Source organism: Pelodiscus sinensis, chromosome 16 (assembly GCF_052426305.1).
Source record: "Pelodiscus sinensis isolate ZL-2025 chromosome 16, ASM5242630v1, whole genome shotgun sequence".
Classification (NCBI taxonomy): Eukaryota; Metazoa; Chordata; order Testudines; family Trionychidae; genus Pelodiscus; species Pelodiscus sinensis.
This window is the reverse complement of record NC_143067.1, coordinates 18,361,086-18,381,668: the sequence shown is the minus strand read 5'-3', so window position 1 is coordinate 18,381,668 and position 20,583 is coordinate 18,361,086. Positions and strand designations below refer to the sequence as shown.

At 41.7% G+C, this 20,583-nt stretch overlaps 1 protein-coding gene across 3 annotated transcripts; it reads right to left on the bottom strand.

Annotated features, from left to right (window-relative positions):
* Positions 1–1,228: 1,228 nt before the first annotated feature.
* On the bottom strand, positions 1,229–18,832 carry RNF14 (ring finger protein 14). 3 transcript variants are annotated; one of them, XM_075900317.2, is made up of 8 exons: positions 18,675–18,832; positions 16,418–16,580; positions 14,847–14,998; positions 9,920–10,447; positions 9,153–9,381; positions 7,219–7,391; positions 5,208–5,338; positions 1,229–3,544 (listed from the first exon to the last, which is right to left on the bottom strand). In XM_075900317.2, the coding sequence occupies exons 2-8, from the start codon at positions 16,569–16,571 to the stop codon at positions 3,487–3,489; spliced, it is 1,425 nt and encodes a 474-aa protein (XP_075756432.1). In that variant the 5' UTR covers positions 16,572–16,580; positions 18,675–18,832; the 3' UTR covers positions 1,229–3,486. The 3 variants fall into 3 exon arrangements, with proteins under 3 accessions (XP_075756432.1, XP_025043238.2, XP_089625637.1); XM_025187453.3 differs by lacking the exon at positions 18,675–18,832 and adding an exon at positions 17,918–18,547; XM_089769511.1 differs by lacking the exon at positions 18,675–18,832 and having other exon boundaries at positions 16,425–16,562.
* Between the last annotated feature and the right edge of the window lie 1,751 nt (positions 18,833–20,583).

The following is a 20,583-nucleotide window of genomic DNA, read 5'->3' as shown; positions in this document are numbered from 1 at the left end:
CTGGGGGGAGGGCGGGGGTGCAGCTAGTGTGCCCCCCCCAGCAGACCAGGCTTTTGTTTTGGACCCTGGAGCAGAGCAGCTCTGGTCACTACTGGACCAACCCGGCAGCACCCCAGCTGCTCTGCCCCAGGTCCTGATTCAGCCGCTGCTGGTCAGTTTCAGCAGTGGCTGAATCAGGACACCTGTGGCAGAGCAGCTGGGGTGCTGCTGGGTTGGTCCAGTAGCGCCGAGGAGCGGTGCTACTGGAGCAACCCAGCAGCACCCCAGCTGCTCTGCCCCAGGCGTCCTGATTCAGCCGCTGCTGAAACTGACCAGCGCTGACTACAGGAAGCCGGAGGCAGAGTTGCTCTGCCCCAGGCTTCCTGGAATCAGCGCTGATCAGTTTCAGCAGCAGCTGACTTGGGGAAGCTTGGGGTTCTTAAGTTGAATCTGTATGTAAGTCAGAACTGGCGGTCAGTTTCAGCAGCGGCTGAATCTGGACGCCAGTTCCGACTTACATACAGATTCAACTTAAGAACAAACCTACAGTCCCTATCTTGTACGTAACCCGGGGACTGCCTGTATTTATATCCAAATAAGTTAAGTCATGTTGACTGTCCTTACCCATTAACTTTCTAAGTTCTATTAGGAATTATAAGTACTTGACTTTAAATAAAACTGAGGCAAGACTGAGTACATTGCTCATCTGGCAGAACCTGAAAAGTGATGCAAATCTTGGCTTCCTATACATCATTTGGTCTATTGCCATTTCTGGCCTTAAAAAGCAACTTGTAAAAATTGGCAGGACAGCAGGTTTACTTAATTCCAGAGCCACCTCCTTCAAGCTGTTGCAAGATTTTTGCCTTTATTCTACATGTGTGAATTACACCAGAAAAACTGGAGGCTGTTTTTTAAGCAGGCCATATATAGTAAATATATATATTTATGCTCCTGCTAGAAGAGTTTAGAGCTGCTGCAGACAATTTTTCCTTGAACTATAACTTTGGCCCTCTAATAGCTATGGGTAACATAAGTAGGTAGAATTATTCTATCTTCTATAATTTGTCAATCTTTAGGTGTAAGCGGTGGCAATAAATTGTATATGAGGCCAAAGACTGTGCCATATATTAAGGTACTGAGCGTATCAGATTGTCCACAAAAGAAAATGGAAAGCTAATACCAAAGCTATGAAAGCAGCAGCAAAAAAAATCAGAGCCTAGATACATGTTCTATAATTGAAGAACAAATCTAAATTTTAATAACTTTTATTCATCTCCATCTTACATTCATCTTGGTAATACAGGATTTACAACCTTTTTACAAAGCTAAGAGAATAGGATTCTTTTGAACCATGTAATTTTAAAGGATAAAATCATAACCAATCTTTTTACTGCATCATAACATCTCATGGTTATTTCTGCAAAGCTAACACAGGTAGAATGAGAGATGAGGAAGCAGACACTCTAACCTGTTTCTGTATGCATAATCCATTTTTTTAAAAACCTTTTTGAATGATAAACAAGCACATTCCAGAAAGTGCTTAAATAGGAAAGCTTCAGCTGAATTAACTTTACGCTTTGAATTCTCGATCATTATATTTAAATAGTTATCAGAGCAAAATAATACAGAGCTAGCATGCAGCCTATCCAAACACAATCTTTTAAAAGAAAAACCCTGCAATGTGGTTGGTTTTTTAAAAAGAGTGAATTTTGTGAATGGGTGAAAATCCAAGATCTCCTACCACGTAGCTGGGTATGCACAAGGGCTGGGTACTACTATTGTAATATACCTTATTGCAAACAGCTAAGCAAATTTATCAGTTGCAGTGATCACCACAGTTGCTGCATAGAAGCAGAATAATTTATGTGCTGATATACATTCCATAATAGAGAAATGTGCAGAGAATTGAATTTCTTTTCAAAAGTGAAGTTAGTGTATGTAAAAGGTGCTGGAATGCAACTTAAACAATCCACACACAGTAGTGACCAAGCTTCTCCTACCCTCTACCAACATTAAGGCTGTTCAGTTCTAAGCAAGGGGAATCTGTCCCTATGCTATCTTTGATCTCTCTCAGGCTACCAACCATCACAAGGAGTTGTGTAACAGCGATCTTTGTCCTTTCTAGAAATGGATTAAACCTTTCACTTAGTTCAGCTATACAGACATCTGAGTAAAGATTTACTAACAACCAAAACTACATATGAAGAATTGACCTTGACCACTATTATCATCTAGCTCCAGAGCCATTCAGGCTCTGCTGTCTTATTTTAAACAAGATTCTTTTCATTAAAAAGTCAAAGCAGCTGTTTTCTAGCCCATCTTACAGATGAAAAATATTTCTAAAAATCTAGTCCACACACATTGCTCTCATGTCTGAGACTGCTTGTGAAACTATCAGGGTAGGCAGACTTGTTTTCCCAATAACTTTCATGGGGAAATATAATGACAGAATGACCCTAGGTCAGGGTCACACATTCGTCCCAGCCATTTGTGTTGTGGTTTTTTTTGGCCAGAAGACACCATTTCACAAAATGTTCTACTAACTTTAGAAACTGGGAAGGAAAAACATCAGCTAAGGGATTCAAGTCTCACTTGACTATGCACCTGTAAAATTTCAGTTCAGTGTCTGAGGTCAATTTTCTTAATATTTGAGTCAAGAAATACTGCCCAGAATTTCAGATAGGATGCACATTAAACAGATTGTTTTAATATCCATCATAATGAAAATAATCACTAAACCACAAATTCATTCCATGTTAAGGTCTGATAGAAACACGGAAATCAATTATTGAAATTGAATAGCAATACTTATGAAAATAGAAAATGTTTGTCAGGAACTTTCTACACAAGATCCAAACATTAGATCCACTTTGTAGAGGTGGGGAGAAGGAGGAATGGGATGCAAACATTCAGCAATTTATAAATCTCTAACCCCTCACCCCCAATGAAGTGTGTCAGTACTAGACCAGTGAACTACCGCCGAAAAATCAGTTTGGATCCAGGTCAAGAACTGCTATGAAAACAACTGACTCAGTTTCTGAGGGAGGGGGAAAATTCTTAAGCTACATTTGATGAGTCTTCCTGCAACGAACACTAGCAGCTTCACCAAAGTACTCCAGAGAGAGCATATCAAGGCCACCTCAGTCAGAGAAAAGATTACTCCCCAGGATGGACTCCAGAAATCCTTGCAAGGTCAAACTTCCTGGAGAAATTCCCAAACAGAGATTTTTAAGATGTTTCTGAAAAAGGGGGTACGTTATGGTATTACGTTTCCTAGATTATTTTTAAGCCTTTGGATGACAGTTTATTCACTCTATCTAGCATTGAATATGTAGGTAAGAGGAGGAAAATGATTTCCTTTGTGGCAATGGCATCCAAATAGTTATTTGTATAAGCAGCCTGCAGCATGATAAGAGTGGTAACATATCATATGAAAGCAAACAAACTTGACAAAAGTGGAAAAAATTCATTCCTGGTTTCTTCAGCTTCAGGTGATACAGAAGCTAACTAGTGTTCATCTTCAGCATCCCAGAAGTCACCATCAACATTCATAGCTTGAAACAACCTGTGAGACAGGCCAGAATTTATGTTAGGAAACAGTGAACAACAACTTGAATTTGAAACTATGATTTGAACTTTTCAGCTTCTTGAACAGTGCTTGTGCAATGGTGTCCTGGTCCACAACCAGGGCTCATAGGCACTATGGTAATACAAACATAGCACAATGATAATTAGGCCTTTAAAGATCCTTGAGAGTATTATTTTTAATTGTTTATTATGGCAGGGCCTAGGACCAAACTGAAGTAGAGAGCCCATTGTGCTAGACACTGTCCATAGTAGTAAAGAGTACCTTTTGCCGAGAGTTTACAATCAAAGCAGAAAAGGACAGGTGAGCGAGATGTCACACAAGCAAAGTGAAAATATGATGCTGCAAACATATCAAATTAGTTCAATGATTAAATTATTTTTGGGGTGTTGGTTCAAGTTCGGAGAGAATATGATAAATGGAAAGAAAAGGGAAGGGAGATAGAATGTTGAAGGGAAGGTGGGTAAGGAAGGGCAGTTGTGGAGTGAAACCAAAGAGAAGAGGAAACAAGGCTGGAGAAACAGCCAGTCATTGCAATTCAGAAAGTCCAGTTACGGATGGATCCTTGCCCCATTTTACAGTAGGCAAATTGAGGCACAGAGAGTACCTGAATTTTACTACTGACTTTCGTTTATTCGAGGATATGGAACAGATCTTAGAAGTGCTGACTCCTATTCCCTGCCATGGACGCATCAATAAAATGTCTAATATAAAAGACTCAAGTTCCTGGTGCTAATCTTTAAAGCCTTCAATAGCTGGGAGCCTGGCTACAACTCAAGACATTGGTTTCCTTTGCCAAAACCTATTAGAATCAAAGATTTTGTTAAGGCTGATGAAACCCAGAGCTAAATTTTCAAGTCGTCATGCCTTCTACAGATAACCCCCTGTTGCTAGGAAATTCCTACCACCAGAGTTTAGGAAGACTCCAAGTCTGTTGCCTTCACAGCAGAATGCACAACATGGCCTATTTGCAAAGCATTGACTTTGAAAATGACTTCACAATGACCAGCAACATTTTCTCTGGAAATAAAAGTATCTGAACACATCCACTAAAGAAAGCAGTATCAGCAATGGAGAGGTGAAAAATACTGTCTTAGTATTAATTTGATATGACACCTATGTAGGACAGTAATGGGCACATTACACATGCACAGAAAGATTTGAGAATGGAATATATTTTCAAAGATTCTTTGATTCTGCTTGATTAGCAAAATATTCTAAGGCACAAAATACAAGTCAGCAAATTACGTTTTCACACTATTATACTTCTCTCATCCAATTCTCTTTCCATCTACCCAAGTAGCAATAATCTCTATTCTTCCACACAATCCCTATGTTAACTTCCAGTTCTGCAGCTCCTAAAATTTACAGCAGCTTTTTTATCTAAGTATTTATATCAGACTGAGCACCTATTCATGAAAATGAACAGTTCTAATAGAAAAAAAATCTCTCAAAAGAGATATTCCAAATCCCATCTGACATTTTTTTTATCTTTACCCACACCTCAAATTTTCTCATTTTTATTTTAACTTTGTAATTAACTATATAATTATGCAAAAAATAATTCTGGGAGAGCTTGCAAGAAAATGCTACATATATGGAGTTTCTATTGTATCTGAGGACATATATTGTGAATACATACCGGTTAAAGCAGGGGGAGGATGGGTCATTGAAGTGCCTGTATGGGTTCATCCTAGACAGAGAACCCATACAAAGCCAGCAGAAGTACTGCCTGCAGCCAGTGCATGTCATCTTGTTACAACCATCTAGTTTCTGATGGAAGAAGAAACAGGGAATAGCAGTAAGAATTGACTATATCTCATGTCACTTCTAAATCTTCAAACCTACCTTTGTGCAATATCAGCAGTGTATTTTCAGAAATGGAACATCTGTACAGTATTACACTACACGTCACACCATCTTTGACAGACTATAAAGATTTCATAGACTATTTACCCACTGTATGAATAAATAATTTTATTCAAAAAAATAATTTTTCATCACCAGCTATCACATTCAACAACAAGGTCACCTTCAGGAATTACTATCCAGGAGTCCTGGATCTTCAGATCATCAGTACAGATCTCTACCTACTTGAACGATGGAAATAATTTATTCTCCATGTGGAATAGCTATTTATGTGGGCTACTCAAGACAATTCTGCCAGACGGTTACGCAGCTATTTGTTAGAAAGCAGTAGAATACTAGATTCCAGTAGAAATAGATTCCTGAGATCTATTTCTGACTCTGGAAAGAAAGTGGCACGTACTGGTTAGACAGGATAATCTTTTGGGATATTTAGCCAGAAAGTCAGTGTTGCAAAGTGGCAAAAACTTGATTCTGCTGTATTACAGACTTCTGTTTTCTTCCCAATTCTCTTTGACATGACTTTGGACAATCTGTTTATTTATTTGCCCAATGAGACGTGAATATTTGATTGCCTTCTAGGGTTGAGATATAAAAGTAAAAGTCTGAAATGGATGGAAATACTAACAGCAATCAGTATGTGAGATTTGAAATTATATTTTTTTGGCTCCCAGCTCAATACCTCTTTGCCTAGTTTGCAGAATATTTGGTGACAGGAGTATCTCCCTGATGTTTGTAGAACACCGCCTGCCTTTGTGATTCAACCAGAATGCAAAAGGGACTAGGGATGTAAGCGAGTAATTGACTAATCGCTTCCCCCTGCCCTTGCTGCCTCTATCATAAAGAGGCAGCGGGGGAGGGAGAGGAGGAGGAGTCCTGAAGGAAACTGACTTAAAAGCTGGTTCCCGCCAGCTCCGTGGGAAGGGACAGGGATGTAGCGGCAGTGTTCCACCTTGAAATGTACAAGAATCCCCACTGGGGTTCCTTGTACATTTCAAAGTAGGAGAGAGCCTGTGGGGGACCACTGGCTCTGGGCTCCACGTGGCATTTCAAAGCAGAAGTGCTGCCTGTACATTTCAAAGGCAGAATGTCACCTGGCACTTCTGCCTTTGAAATGTAGCAACGGCCAGGAAGGCTCTTGCTACATTTCGAAGTAGAAGTGCCCTTATTGACTAATTGAATAGTGGATGGAAATTCCATCGACTATTCAATTAGTTGATTAATCTAATTTTAACATCCCTAGGAGGGACCATAAAATCTAATGTCCTTGTGAGGTCTATTGTGAGTCCTCACTTCAACCTGGTTTCAGAAGATGTGTAACCAAAGGAGGAGCTTCTTCTTATTATAATGTCAGCTGCTTTTCCTGGCTGCAGAAGTCAGAACAAGCTCTACAACAAGTGTAAGTCTCCAATATAGGTAAATGTTATTCCCTGTTTGTGAACTAATAGCCTTTGGCACAGAAGTCTTATTTGGCTGAATTACTAAACACACTGGAAATTCACCTTTTCCTGAACTGTTTCCTGACAATTACCTGGCATCTGGAGAACACTGATAAATACCTTTAAAAACTGAAAATACATACTTTTTATTAAATATAATACTCAAAAATAAAACTAGAGTAGCCAGAGCCAGCAGCAGGGATGAGATAAGTAGCATCATCTGAACCCTTTACAAATAAAATTCCTAATTCCCTAGCACTGTTCTCTATAGTCAATCACATTAGCAACATAGAACAGTTACAATTAAGAACAAATTACAATTCTCCAAAGTTAGCCCAATAAACTTACTTCTATAGGAGTGCCACAACAAGGGCAGGCCTTTGAGTTCTTTTCTAGCCATTCTTTGCTTTCCATCTCCTCAAGGGCTTTCTGAATCACTCTTTTGCCATAGCGCTGCTCCAAAAATATTTTTGTGTCCCCATCTGCTTCTAGGTACTCATTACGCAAATCCATTAGCTTTTCTAAAGAGTGAAATAAAGACACCAAAATGCACATTAGCCTTACATACCTCACTGCATATGAAGTCACACTATTAGCTAGGACAATGAGTCAAACTAATTGTAAACAAAATCCAGGAGATTCCAAATATTGCAAGGGTCAAGAGGATTCTAATAACCCTGATAAGAGATTTAGGTAGCAACAGCCATCCAGAAGTTCCACCCAGTGGCTGACCCTAGCTAGTATAATCTACCACCCCGCAGTTGTCGAAACTCCAGGACAAACAAAAGAGAACACACAAGGAACAAGTACTTTATACTTCTTGTCATCCTACCTCAAAATGGTTAAGTGGAAATAAAAGGTTTTCAGTTATTTGCAACCAACACAATTACAGGCATGGGAAAAAAAATTCCTATGATATAAGACTGAAAATACGAGGGATAATTAGTTTAGAGAGGAGATAATTAGTTAAGAGTGAGTGAGTGTACATGACATACCGAATAAACATTAGAAAAAAGATAAGATTAGATACCTGTGAGTCTCTTGTAATAAGTACAAGAGGACTGTTAATAAAATTGAAATAGGCAGCAAATTAAAAATTGTTACAAAGATATTTTTTACTAGCTCCATAAATTTAGTGGAGCTCTGTCACAAGATATCAAGGTCAAATGCTCAAGATTCAAAACAGGAAGGAACTTTCATATAGATAACAGCCTGAGTTACATTAGTATGGATTTTAAAGTGTCTGAAATATAAACCCTCTTGCTTCATGGCATATGGGTAAATGCTTCATGTTATTCCATAAGTGTCCACTTCATGGTTTCTTGTACCAACCCTCAAGCATTTGCTACCAGCCACTGTGGGAGACAGAAATGTACCCCATGTGACATTCTTTCCTCCAAGTAATCAAAAATCATCATTTTGTTTTTAAAAAACCTTAAGATATACAAACAGGCATCATGAGGAACTGTAGTGCCACAACCACTGTGCTTAATTATATCAATTGCTCATCTAACTCGCTGAGGTATGTTCAGACTTTCAACTAGCAATGTAAAATCCCGTTTAATTGGTAAACCAGTTAAATGTGAGGTTTAATCAGCTAACCGATTAAAGGACATGGGCAGCACTCCTGCCCTACTGGACTGGAGTGGCTCCTCTACATGCTGAGGCTGGACTGGAGCGCCCCTCTTCCACAGGCAGGGGCTGCTCCAGCATGGCCTTGTCTGCAGAGGGCTTCTACTTGCAATGAGCCCAGGCTCAGCTGTGGACAGGGGCTGCTCTGAATAGTCCCCTACAGGCCCACCATGAGGCTGGAGCAGCCCTCTGTCCGCGGCAGACGGGCTGCTCCAGCCTCTACCGGTTAATCAGAATAGCTAAGTATCACCCATTAAGGGTGATACTCAGGGCTTGAGAAATAATAGAATTTGTCGGAAGAGCTGGGTTCGGGCAATCTGCGCATGCGCAAATTGCTGGACAACACGGCTGGCGAGCGGGGCTTGCCGCAGTTCGGCGAGCCCTGGTGATACTTACTGGTTAACCTTTCACATCCCTACTTTGAGCTATAAATTCTTCAGGGCAGAGGCCAGCCTTTCAACTACATTTAACCTCTCATCCCCATTACACAGAGAACCCCCACTACATGGAAGGAAGTGTTAACTCACTTACTCCTTAGTATAGTGGATACAGAAATAGAACGGTTTCCAAGTATCTACTTATTGTCACTATATTTTACAATGAAAGTTGCAATTCATTTTGTGACCCAGTTCCAAAAGGGTGCAACTCACCTGCAGTGACTTTACATGGAGAGACTCCATGGTAAGTCATTCTACAGAGGGTACAGAAGGCATGGTTGCAGCTGGAACATATGCCCATGGTGCAACTTGGCTCTTGCATCACTGGCGTCTGACAGCATGGACGAGGACAATATACCACGTCTGCCATCAAGTCCAAGCTGGACTGCAGAAGTAGACGGTCATAACGTGCAAACAACTCCTCTCCAACCAGTTCCTTAACCTAAACAGAAATCAAACAGCATTACATTTCCTGGATTTGGATGTTCAATCTATTAGCTCTGATAAAAAAAGGTTTTATTCTAGGACATGAGTATCAACAACTAGTTTGAATATGCGTTAGCATATTTTAAACATTACTCTCATTCTGACCTGGAGATTACTACAATAATTAGAGAAAAAGGAAACATATTATTCATCATGCTCTGTAACTAAATCTTAGCTTTGAGCATAATCATCTTAAATATTCTGAATATTCTTAAATATTCACTAGCAATTCAAATCCTGGGCACTGACAGTTTACAGTCCCATAGTGAAAACGATTAGCACAGTCAGTGGGATCACATTAATCCAAACTAGTGTTCAAGACATCTGAAACTAATAGTGTTGCAAAACTGGTGCCAGGTGATTTAATTTTAATTGTAAGTGGCCTCTGAATAGTATGAAATTACTATGGTTTGAATAAAAATCCATTATATACAATTCAGCTTTATTAGTTAGCTAGATATGTGCATGCATTGATTACATACTTCTTCTATTACCTGGCCTGGAGTAGCAACAGAAGAACATTTTGGTTCTGGACAGCTGAGGCAGTGGACCTGACCATCCCTGATCTGAATTTCAAAGTAGTCCTTTAAACAGGATTTGCAGTATATATGCCTGCATTCCATGAAGTACATACACTCACTACCCAGCTTCTCAGAAAAGCAGATGCTGCACAAGAACATCTTACTGTTAAAGCATTTTTTCTGCTGAACCTGATCAAAATCCAAGATTTCCCTTATCAGACTTGACAGAGACTCCACATCCTGTATAGCTCTTTCATCAAGGATTTCCTCTTGTGTTGTCGTACCACTTGCTGCACCACAACTATCCAGCTCAGAGTTCTGAGGAAACAGAGGTGTCCTGCTTTGCCCATTTTCTTGGTGGCATATTTTTAGTTCATACGGAGAGGTGATGTTCAGGTAAGCTAGTGTTTCCTCTTTAAGAAACTGCATCCAGGCAAACAATACCACACAGCCTCTGTTCTCTTCCCACAAGTTGTCTAAGTGCTTGCATAGTGCAGTAAGCTAGAAAAGAAAAGTTAACATTTTAAACCCAAAAAGAATAGCTACATCTTCCAACGATTCCTAACTCATCTGAGCAAACTTCCCTTTTCATATGGTACCTTCTGAGAAAACTTCAAATTTCAAGTTTAGGCCATAAACTAATTTAGTTTAACAAGGTATTTGCTGCTTGTAGTCATTGGGAAATAATAGGAGAGCACCCCTTTACATCTTTATTTGATTAGTTGCTAAGCTCCATAGTAAAAATCCTCAGTCTACACCTTAGCCTGTATAGAAAACAAAGTGAGCTGCATTACAAAATACTAGAAAATATTACGAGTAATTGTAAAGAAATGTAATTTAGAAATAAAAATCATATGATGTGATAAGTAACTGAGGTAACAGTTCTGTACACTTTGGTGTATGGATTAAATATTATTTGCTTCGAGTTAACCTATCTAAAAATATTTAAACTATGTCTGGTGCCCTAGTCACTCTCCTTCTCAAATTAGTTTTCACTTGCTTGATAATCGGATATCCAACTTTTCCTCTGGTCCACAGAATTTTCCAGGAAAATCAGGGCAGGACAAGGCCTTAACTCCAAAAGTAAAAAAATAAAAATAAAATAAAATGAAAAATTCATTTGGAATAATATCTTGCTTTCTTCATAAATCATAAGGCAGCATAAAGGAACACCTAATTTCCCACCAACTTTGCAGGTCAGATTTAAACTTATTACAAGCCACCTATAATGTTTCCTTTCAAGTGCATAGGTAGGAGTAGGGATGTCAATGTGTAGATGAATACATGATTAACCAATAAACCTTATTGGTTAATCCTGTCAACTACATGCACTTTCCCCCTTTGCTGCCTCTGCATCAGAGGCAGCAAGTGCGGCCAGGGGGAGATCAGGAGTCAGAGCCCATGAGGAGCTTGCTTAAAAGCCAGCTCCCTGTGGGCACCAGATCCGCCTACCTCCCACTCTCTCAGTGGTGCTGCCTCTGTCAAAGGGTGAAGGGGGCAGGCAGGAGCTGATATCTGCAGGGAGCCCCTGTCCATGGGGACTCGAGCTCATCCTTATTATTCTGATTGAACTAAATATAGCACATTTGGAAGCCAATTCAAGATTCAGCCAACTACTTAACTCTGGTTTAGGTATTACGCTTTCTGTGTTTTGTCATCTAATGTACTTCAACAGTGTTATTTTAAACATTAAAATCTGATATACAATAGATATTACATGCCTGCACTAATTCATGAAGCATTAGCCTTTTTGGCTTTTATTATCAAACTTTCTAATGTTGTATACTGAATTAGACATCTGCTGTCTAATGTGCTGTAGCAGAGACCTTTTCCACTTCTACCTGATTTGCAGTGAAATGTTAGTATTCCAGTTTACTAAAATAATTATATAAATTAAATATAGTTAGGATACAAGCATTCTTTTTATCTTGCAACTAACTTTATTTGTCATGTTAGTTCACTAGCAGAGTGTGCAGCGTCTGGTACAGGGCACAAGCTGGAAATCAGCTGATTCCTGGCTCATGCCTGGTCCCTGCTACCCCCTCTGTCTCCCCTGCTTCTCGTGGAGATGGTGATGGGGGGAACCAGCTTTTAAGCCGGCTCCTCCCAGCACTGGCTCCTGCTCTCCCACCCTTGCTAGAGGCAGCAAGAGGGAGGAGGAGAAGGGATTAGTTGAGGGACTAGTGTCACGAATCATGGTTAGTGTGAATGGTTAGCATGAGTGAATCAACAGTAAGTGAGCTGAAGAGAGGCTATGCTGAGGTTCAGGCAAGAGCCCCAGAGGATTATGGACTTATTTACAACTTTAAGAAAAGAACTGTGTGAAATAAAAGAACCGTGTACATGTGCTGAGGCAGTTTTTCCAGCATTTGCAGATAAGAAAAAAAAAGTAACAAGGGAAGAATCTAACCAAGGACAGACCATTGTTTCTCACTCCTGGTGAGACAAGCAAAGTTGGTTAGTACAAAAACCGGCTGTTTCTGGATTGGTCGTGGACACACCAGTAAGAAGAAGGGGGTGTTAGTATCGGACATCACCCCACCTGGATTGTGTGCAACCAGTGGATGCATCCCACTGAACTGGCACCTGCCGAGGGGATATATACCACACCATTTTGCCCCAGGAGTAGGAGTCCATCGATTCGGCATATTAGGCTGACATGCACGTCGGACTTCCACCTCAACCAAATTAACCTGGGCTGCGTCTAGACTGGCAAGTTTTTCCCGCAAAAGCAAGTGCTTTTGCGGAAAAACTTGCCAGCTGTCTACACTGGCCGCTTGAATTTCCACAAGAATACTGACGATCTCATGTAAGATTGTCAGTGTTCTTGCGGAAATGCTATGCTGCTCCCGTTCGGGCAAAAGCCCTCTTGCGCAAATGCTTTTGCGCAAGAGGACCAGTGTAGACAACGCGGTATTGTTTTGCGCAAAAAAGCCCCGATCGTGAAAAGTGCTTTTGCGGAAAAGCATCCGTGCCAATCTAGACACTCTTTTCCGCACATGCTTTTAACAGAAAAATTTTTCTGTTAAAAGCATTTGCGGAAAATCATGCCAGTCTAGACGTAGCCCTGGGGTCTGGCCAGCCCCAGAGGGTGAGTGTGTGTTAAATTGGATTAAGAATTAGGCTGCTAAATTGGGTTAAGAATTAGATTTAAATTGTTAAATATTCCATTTAATTGTTGCTTTTAATGCCTTTTTATGCTTGCAATGCCTTTTAATGTCTTTCACTGTTTGTTTTAATTGTTTAAAGTACTAAATATACACATACACAGGGCTCGCCGCGGTTCGCATGCACAGATCATTCTGTGCATGCACAGATCGTCTGAACCTGGCTCTTCTGGGTTGCAATCTACTTACCCCGGGCAAGTAGACTGTATTATTTGTTGAGCCCTGCATATACATATAGTGCTTTTAAAATTTTCTCCTGAATTGCCTGCATTAAACTCATCAAGGGCACAATCTGTCTACTGTGGAACTCTTGTTCTGCGAGCAGGTTATAATACATGGTCAGGAGCTCTGTTTGCTTGACTTGATCACTCGAGCAGCAGGCAGCGCCCTCTTGTGACACTAGTCAACTATCCGATAAGCTTTTGCCTAGTCAACTAGTAGCTTACATCCCTACTCAGAACAACGATTTAAATGAAGAAAAACAAAACTTATTTGAGTTAAGGATCCGAGGCATGCTGGATAAATCTTTTAGTTATTTTTATAGATCAATTGCACTCTTCCTTGCAATTTTGAAACTGAAGTGCCCTCAGTGAAGACTGCTCTCTATCTACACTTGCACCCTGGATTGTTACTTTTGGGTTACTCACAAACGCTGGGTTACTACTTTCTGATGTTTACAAACATTAGAAAAAACAACTTAAATTCTGGGGATATCAATACTAATAGCATCTTTTTAATTTTAATGATCTTAAAATCCAAAGGCTGCTAAAGGGACTATTAAAGATCATTAGCTGCTATTGACAGAACTATGCCTCTCTACAGAGATTTTAAAATATATACTCTTATGTGTTCTTAGTGTTTTGTTCTTCATACTTTTAAATAGTAAAAAAAAAAAAAAAATATTTCAAGGAGAATGATTGTTCAGAAGGTACCTGAATCTCATGACACATTATAGAACAGATTTTCAGATACAAGCTATATTTGTACAGCATTGTGTTTACAGACTAATATGTATACACTATATAACACACACAGGATATAAACAGAGAAACAGGACATCAAATTGGGATTGGGATTTTCAGAAAGGTCTAACCATAACATTTCCAAATAGGTACTCAAAGATGCAGATAAGCACCAAGCAAGATTTATAAATGTATCTACTACCCATTGAAATCACCCACTCAAATCACATACATACTTATGAAAATATCACTATACATATCTCTACATCTTTAAGTACATTTAAAATGTATAAGTGACTTAGGAACTTAGTCATTTTCAAAAATGATTTTAACATGTAAGAGTCTGTCTCATTGACAGCTAATGGGCTCTTAAATAATGTAAATGCTCTAAAAAAATTACCCTAAATGATTTAGCAGCCTAAAATATACTGATTTTCTATGGGATTTGTGCACCTAAGTAATTAAGATGCTTTTGAAGATCCATCCTTTATCCTTAAAACTCTTGCAGCATGAAGAGAAAAAGATAATTGCCAATAAATAGGGTGCCAATAAAAACTACTATGTACACAAATCATCATAAGTATGTATTACACTTCAAGATACTAGTTGTTTCCTTCAACTGAACTGATTCTAAAAGTGAAGTTCTATACAACTAGATTCTATACAAGTTCCTTCACCTGCTGCATTTACAACTAGTAGCTATGAATTATAAAGAACCTTTGTTATGTTCCTGAAAGGTACAACAAGTGTCAAAAAGATTTTAAACCAAACCTGGGTCCGGGAGAGCCAGTTACCGCTGAGTGTGAACACAGGCGGAGAGGCTGATGGGTAGTCTGATGGGAGTTCAAAATTCAACACAAGTGGAGGCAGAAAGCAAATTGTGTATTCAAACCCATTCTTCTGGAGACACTCTGTGGGACTGCCTGAACCAAAGACAATTGATTGATGCCAGTTAAGAGAGATCAACAGAACTATGATGCTAAGTTTTGCAGCCTAATGAAGTTACTTGGGAACCTACATCAGGTTCCCAAGAAACTGCTTTCATTTGATAATGTTCTAGTTTAACAGCTTTATTCAGACTTTAGTAAACAACATGCCTTTTTAGTGTTACAACATTTCATAAACAATTGTGTGTTGGGAGGCTGAATCAGTGAATATTGACTATGTAAGCATTATTATCTATCAGATAAATCACAAACCAGATAACCTGTAAAGACAAATTCTCAAGAATAAGGGTGAACATACTTAAGAAAAGGAACAAGGATCTCTAGTTTATCTATCATTGGCAGTCAGGGGCATAGCCATCCGTGGGCCTGAGTGAGCCATTACCTACACACTTTGCATCTAGGCCCATCCCTACCAGCCCACCCAGCACTTCAGCTGAGGGGCAAGATCGGAATACAGGGGCTTACCCCACGCCGCTTGTCGAGCCAGTTAGGGAAAGGGACCAGGGCTTACACTGCTCCACTCCGGTGCGCTGGCTGCGGAGCTTCTCCCACCCTCATTCTTGCCCACCCACCTGAAGTTGGGCCCTTCTGGTTATGCAACTATGGCAGTTTTCCTTAAGATAAAAAGCTAATTCATATTTGAGAGGTCTTTCCAGAGAAGGGGGTGAACAGAGCACAGCATTGTGTATCTATTACTGTTTCAGTGTGTAATCTTGGGCAAATAACAATTAAGAAGTAAACTGAAGCAAAGGCACCTCTCTGAGTTAATACCCACTTCACAGACTGTGAAGCTTAAAAGAGATACAATTAAAAACAGAATTAAACATAATTTCAAGTCCCTCGGCCAAAAGTTTAAAAGTGTGTGTTTGTTACTTGTTATTCCCGTAGCCAAATTTGGCCTATACAAACAAGGAAAACAGAATTATTGCATATGGGAACCAATGAAGCTAACTACACACGCACTATTGTGTCCAATATAGAATTCAATGCCCTGAACAAATACAAAATAATATTTTCTCAAAGTTGACACTTACAGTAATGCTCAGTGTTACCTGTGATAGTAAGCAATATTTCTTTAAAACATTTTAAAAATGATAATGTACTTTATCTAATATTTCAAAACTCAAGAGTCTTGGGTGAAAGGCACTACAAAAATGCAATGCAATGCAAAAACACACTAGATGGACATGAAAGTAACTCAAATATCTACATCAATTTGCTTCTAGAGTCCCCCATGGAATAACGTAATGTATGACAAATTGTTCCTGACTTTGATGTTTCACGAAAATAAAATAAAAATGTTTGGGGAGCCACCTTTGGAATATATGTATGAAAATATAAAGTATTTTTTTTATAAAAAATCATTTTAGAATAATGAAAAACATCTGGACTCACCACTCACAAATATTTTGAAATTTTGGGGCAACTCCAGACAAATTCTTGTTTCTCCTCCTTGGGCAGAGTCTGCCCTCTTAAATTCATCTTCATCATAAATACTAGCTAATGCCAGCAGCTCATCCTCCTGAGCTTCCTTATCTTCTGAAGACATTTAACTTTTCTGCAGAATTAAGAAACCAACCAAAAAAATCAAGGACTAAATAGACAATTTGAATGGTCTGTGTGTGTGTGTATATATATAAATGTCACTGAAATGAAAATAAAAAAAACCACAATAGCACAACATAAAAACATACCATACATAATTACTCTTTTTCTTCCAGTTACAGATCCCACACATGCTCTATCATTTGTTGGCAGTTTTAAAGTTCTAAAAAATGGCTCTCTTCAAAACCCAGATAATCAGAGACTAACTCTTAGAAAGTCAACGGCTGAAGAACACTATAGAATGAAATATGTAAGGCAGTGCTAATAGTATCAAGGTTACACTTTATTCATTTGATGAGATGGAAATCGGAGACTGAAGAAAGAAAAAAAATGACAGCTTATGTAGCTGTACCCAGGCTATCTTTAAATAACTTACTAAAGAAGGAAGCGAGGATGTAATAGTGGGCAGCCCAAGACCATTATGGTCCCCTGGCTATGTGCCTGCACTACCAGCCCACACTGCCTTGTTAAACTATCTAGCTAGATGAAAGATAGTGCAGGTACCTCTCTACACTAGGGTTGCAAAAGTTTAACCATTTAACTGGTGGGGCTGGAGCAGCTCTCCACCTGCCACGGGCAGGAGACTACTCCAGCCTTGCAGGGGCTGCTCTGTCCAGGACACCAAAAATTAGCCCTCCAAAAAATCCCTTCCATTGAAGTATTGTCTACATTACAGAAGCACAGATGTACAGCATACATGGATTCAGACTCCTGCAACACTTAGTGCTTGTCTTTGCTGCAGTTAAGACTTAGTTATAACTCAAGTATTGCCCCTAATCCAATACCTGACCACACACAAAAATCTTAAGTGCAGTGACACTTTGAACTCAGGTTGGCTGGCTGGTCAGGGGAGTGCAGACTGCAGCTCAACTACAACAATCCCTCAGCTTCTCTCACAATTGTTTGGAGGCAAATCAAATAATATTTCCAGTTCCCAGTGTGCCCACTCTTGCTGGAACACTTAACTTTAGCCTGGGCAGCTTGAGTTAACACCACAGAGTCCACTAACTCCAGACCAGTGTCAAACACATAATGCTCAACACCCAGGGCAGTAATACTCAAAGTGTGGTCCATGACCATCTTGCAGGTGGGCCACAGGCTCCTCCCCTGCAGTGGTGGTCCAGTCCCACAGTCTTCCTTGAGAGGTTGGAGTGCCAGCACCGGCTTCCCACTTTGCAGGGTGGAGGAGAACCTCCCAGGCCAGATCTGGCTTGTGAAGGAAGTGGCTCCACATTCTGCCACTCGGTGTTCCCTCTAGCCAGGGAAACAGCAGTGCAGGAAACAGCTCACCTGGAAGCTTTCCCTGCTGCTCCCATTGACTGGAATCACAACCAATTGAAGCAGTGGGGGCATGAAGCCAGGTAAACACTAAGGATGTTAAATATCCTGTAATTGAACAGTCGTGTAAACACATGAAATCTTATCATTACATGACTGACTAGTCGATAGTCCCCGGGGCCAGGGCTGGCAGCCAGTATATTCCAGGGAGCCTCCTGCCAGCCTCTGATAGACAGCAATGCAGGGTGGCAGGCAGGAGCTAGAAGCACAGAAGGGAGAGTGGGTAGCAGGTGGCACCGGGGAGCTGGTGCTGGGGAAGGGGGGGAAATGGGATTTTAAGGAAGCAACAAGGGGGGGGGGGCAGGTAGGTCCAGGGAGCTGACACACGCAGGGAGCCGGCTTGAAAGCGGGGTCCTCGCAAGTATCAGCCCCAGCCTAGCCCCTTCGGGCCGCTGCCTCCATCAGAAGTGGGGGCGGCAGACGGGTCCAGGGCTCTGGCCCGCACAGGGACAGGGCTGCGAGGGAAGGGGAAGCGCCTGAAAGGAGACGCCGGCCTGGCACGGGCGCTCCCACGGGACTTTAGGAGAGAAGCGTCAGGCCCCGGATTCTTAGACACTTTCCCAGGCAGCCCCCCCGCCCCGCCCCATGCGCGCCCTTCCCCTCAGGGCTGCCCGGCTCCAGTCGCCTCAGCACCCCCGTCTCCCGCGCATTGCCAGCGCCGGGCCCCGGCCGAGCTACGGACCGCGAGCCTCCTGGTCCCCGCTCTCACCTGGGCCCGGGCGGCCTCCACCGCTTGTCCGCCCCTCCCCGCACGGCCGGGCCCAAGAGCGGCCCCGGTGAGCTCTAAGCAGCGCTGCCAGGAGCCAGCGCCCCCTGCCGGAGGGAGGAGGGCCCTGCGGAGCGGGACGGGGGAGTGGCTGGTCAGCGGGCCGCGCGGACAAGAGGAGAGGAAGGTCTGAGCGGCGCCCGTCTACGTCCAGCCGAGGCGCAGACGCGTGGGAGCCCAGCCTGGCTTTCCCGAGGCTGCGAGCCCTGGCAGCTCCAGCGCTGGAGAGTGCGGGGTGTGTTCGCCGCCGCCTGGCCCCCAGCACGTGCTCTAGGTGCTAAGCGTGCGGGGACCGGAGGAGAAAGCACGTCCTAGAGCAGAAGCAACTTCGCCTACCAAAAACCTGCCTGCAGCAAGAGCCATGACTGCCTTTTAAACGAGGCTGCAGGGAGCCTCAGTGGGTGTGGGCCAGCCCAGTGAACAGCCACATCACCACGCCTCTTCTTTCAAAATAATGGGCTTATTTCAAATTAACACTGCTGCTTGTATTTCAAAGAGTTATTTGGGGAGGTACTGAGGGGTTAGTATAGACTAGTAATGGCAGTGCGGACCAGTGCTCCCTTTAAGATTTTTCCAACTGTGAGAAGAATGAGTTTTGGCTTGTGCATCAATATTGAGGTTTGGCTGGGCACCACCATGACTATGCTGACCATACAGCCCAGAAAATCTGGAAGAGTCCCAAATTTTAATTGCCTGTCCAGGTGCCCCATAAAACACTGAAAACATCCCAGAAACGGCAGCATAGCTACAGGTGGCTGCACTTTTCTGTTTCTTCTCCTGGGGAAAACAGGTGTGCAGGGACTTTTGCACAGATTTTTCCTGCTGCGCTGGAACCTAGCCAAAGCAGCAGGAGGCAGCGCCTGACTTCTGGTGCTCTGGCAGGAAGGCAGTTCTTACCTGCTGCTGCTTTACCAGCATGACTCCTAGGTGGCCCCCTTTGCTGCCTTTTAAACTTTGAAGGAGGAATAAGAGATCCTCCGGAAAAGGGCTTTATTCCAGAGGATCGCACCAGTCTAGATGCTTTTTTCTGGCTTTTCTCCAAGCCGGAAAAAAGCGGTGGACATCTTTATTTAAACCCCCCGCAGATTTCCCTATTCTGAAGTTGAAAATTAGCATGCCCCTTTCGGAAAAGGGGCCAGTGTAGACGTAGCCATAATGAACTAAGTTATACTGTTTTAAATGCCACTAATGATAGATCTCTATTTTAGAAAACTTAACAGCCAATAGTCTGCAGGACCTCAGACTACATCTACACAACAGAGCTATTTCAGGCTACTTCTGGTATTGTCAAAATACCACTATTTCAAAATTAAATTCAAAATGATCTTATTTGGAGGCATAAATTGTGTAGCTTAAATCAAGGTAAGGGTATATTTTTATGCATCCTTAGACTAACAAAAATGTAGATGATTCATCTGAAGGAGTGGTTGTGCCCACAAGAGCTCATGATACCATCTACATTTTTATTAGTCTCTGGGGCTCTGTCTACACTCACGGCTTCTTGGGCAAGTATGACTGTTCTTGCGCAAGAATCTGCAGAGCCTTTACGCTGCCCGCACGCTCTTGCGCAAGGAAATTTACAGTATGGTGTGGTAAGAGGGCTTCTTGCGCAAGAGCTATGCTCCTTAACAGGTGTAAGCCCCCTTGCGCAGGAGCTCTTGTGCAAGAGGGCAGTGTGGACACTCAGCAGGGATTTCTTGCACAAGAAAGCCCTATGGCTAAAATGGCCATCGGAGCTTTCTTGTGCAAGAGAGCATCCACACTGCCATGGGAGCTCTTGTGCAAAAGCATAGCATGCACATGGCAGTGTGGATATTTTCTTGCACAAGAACCCTTGCGCAAGATGTTCTTG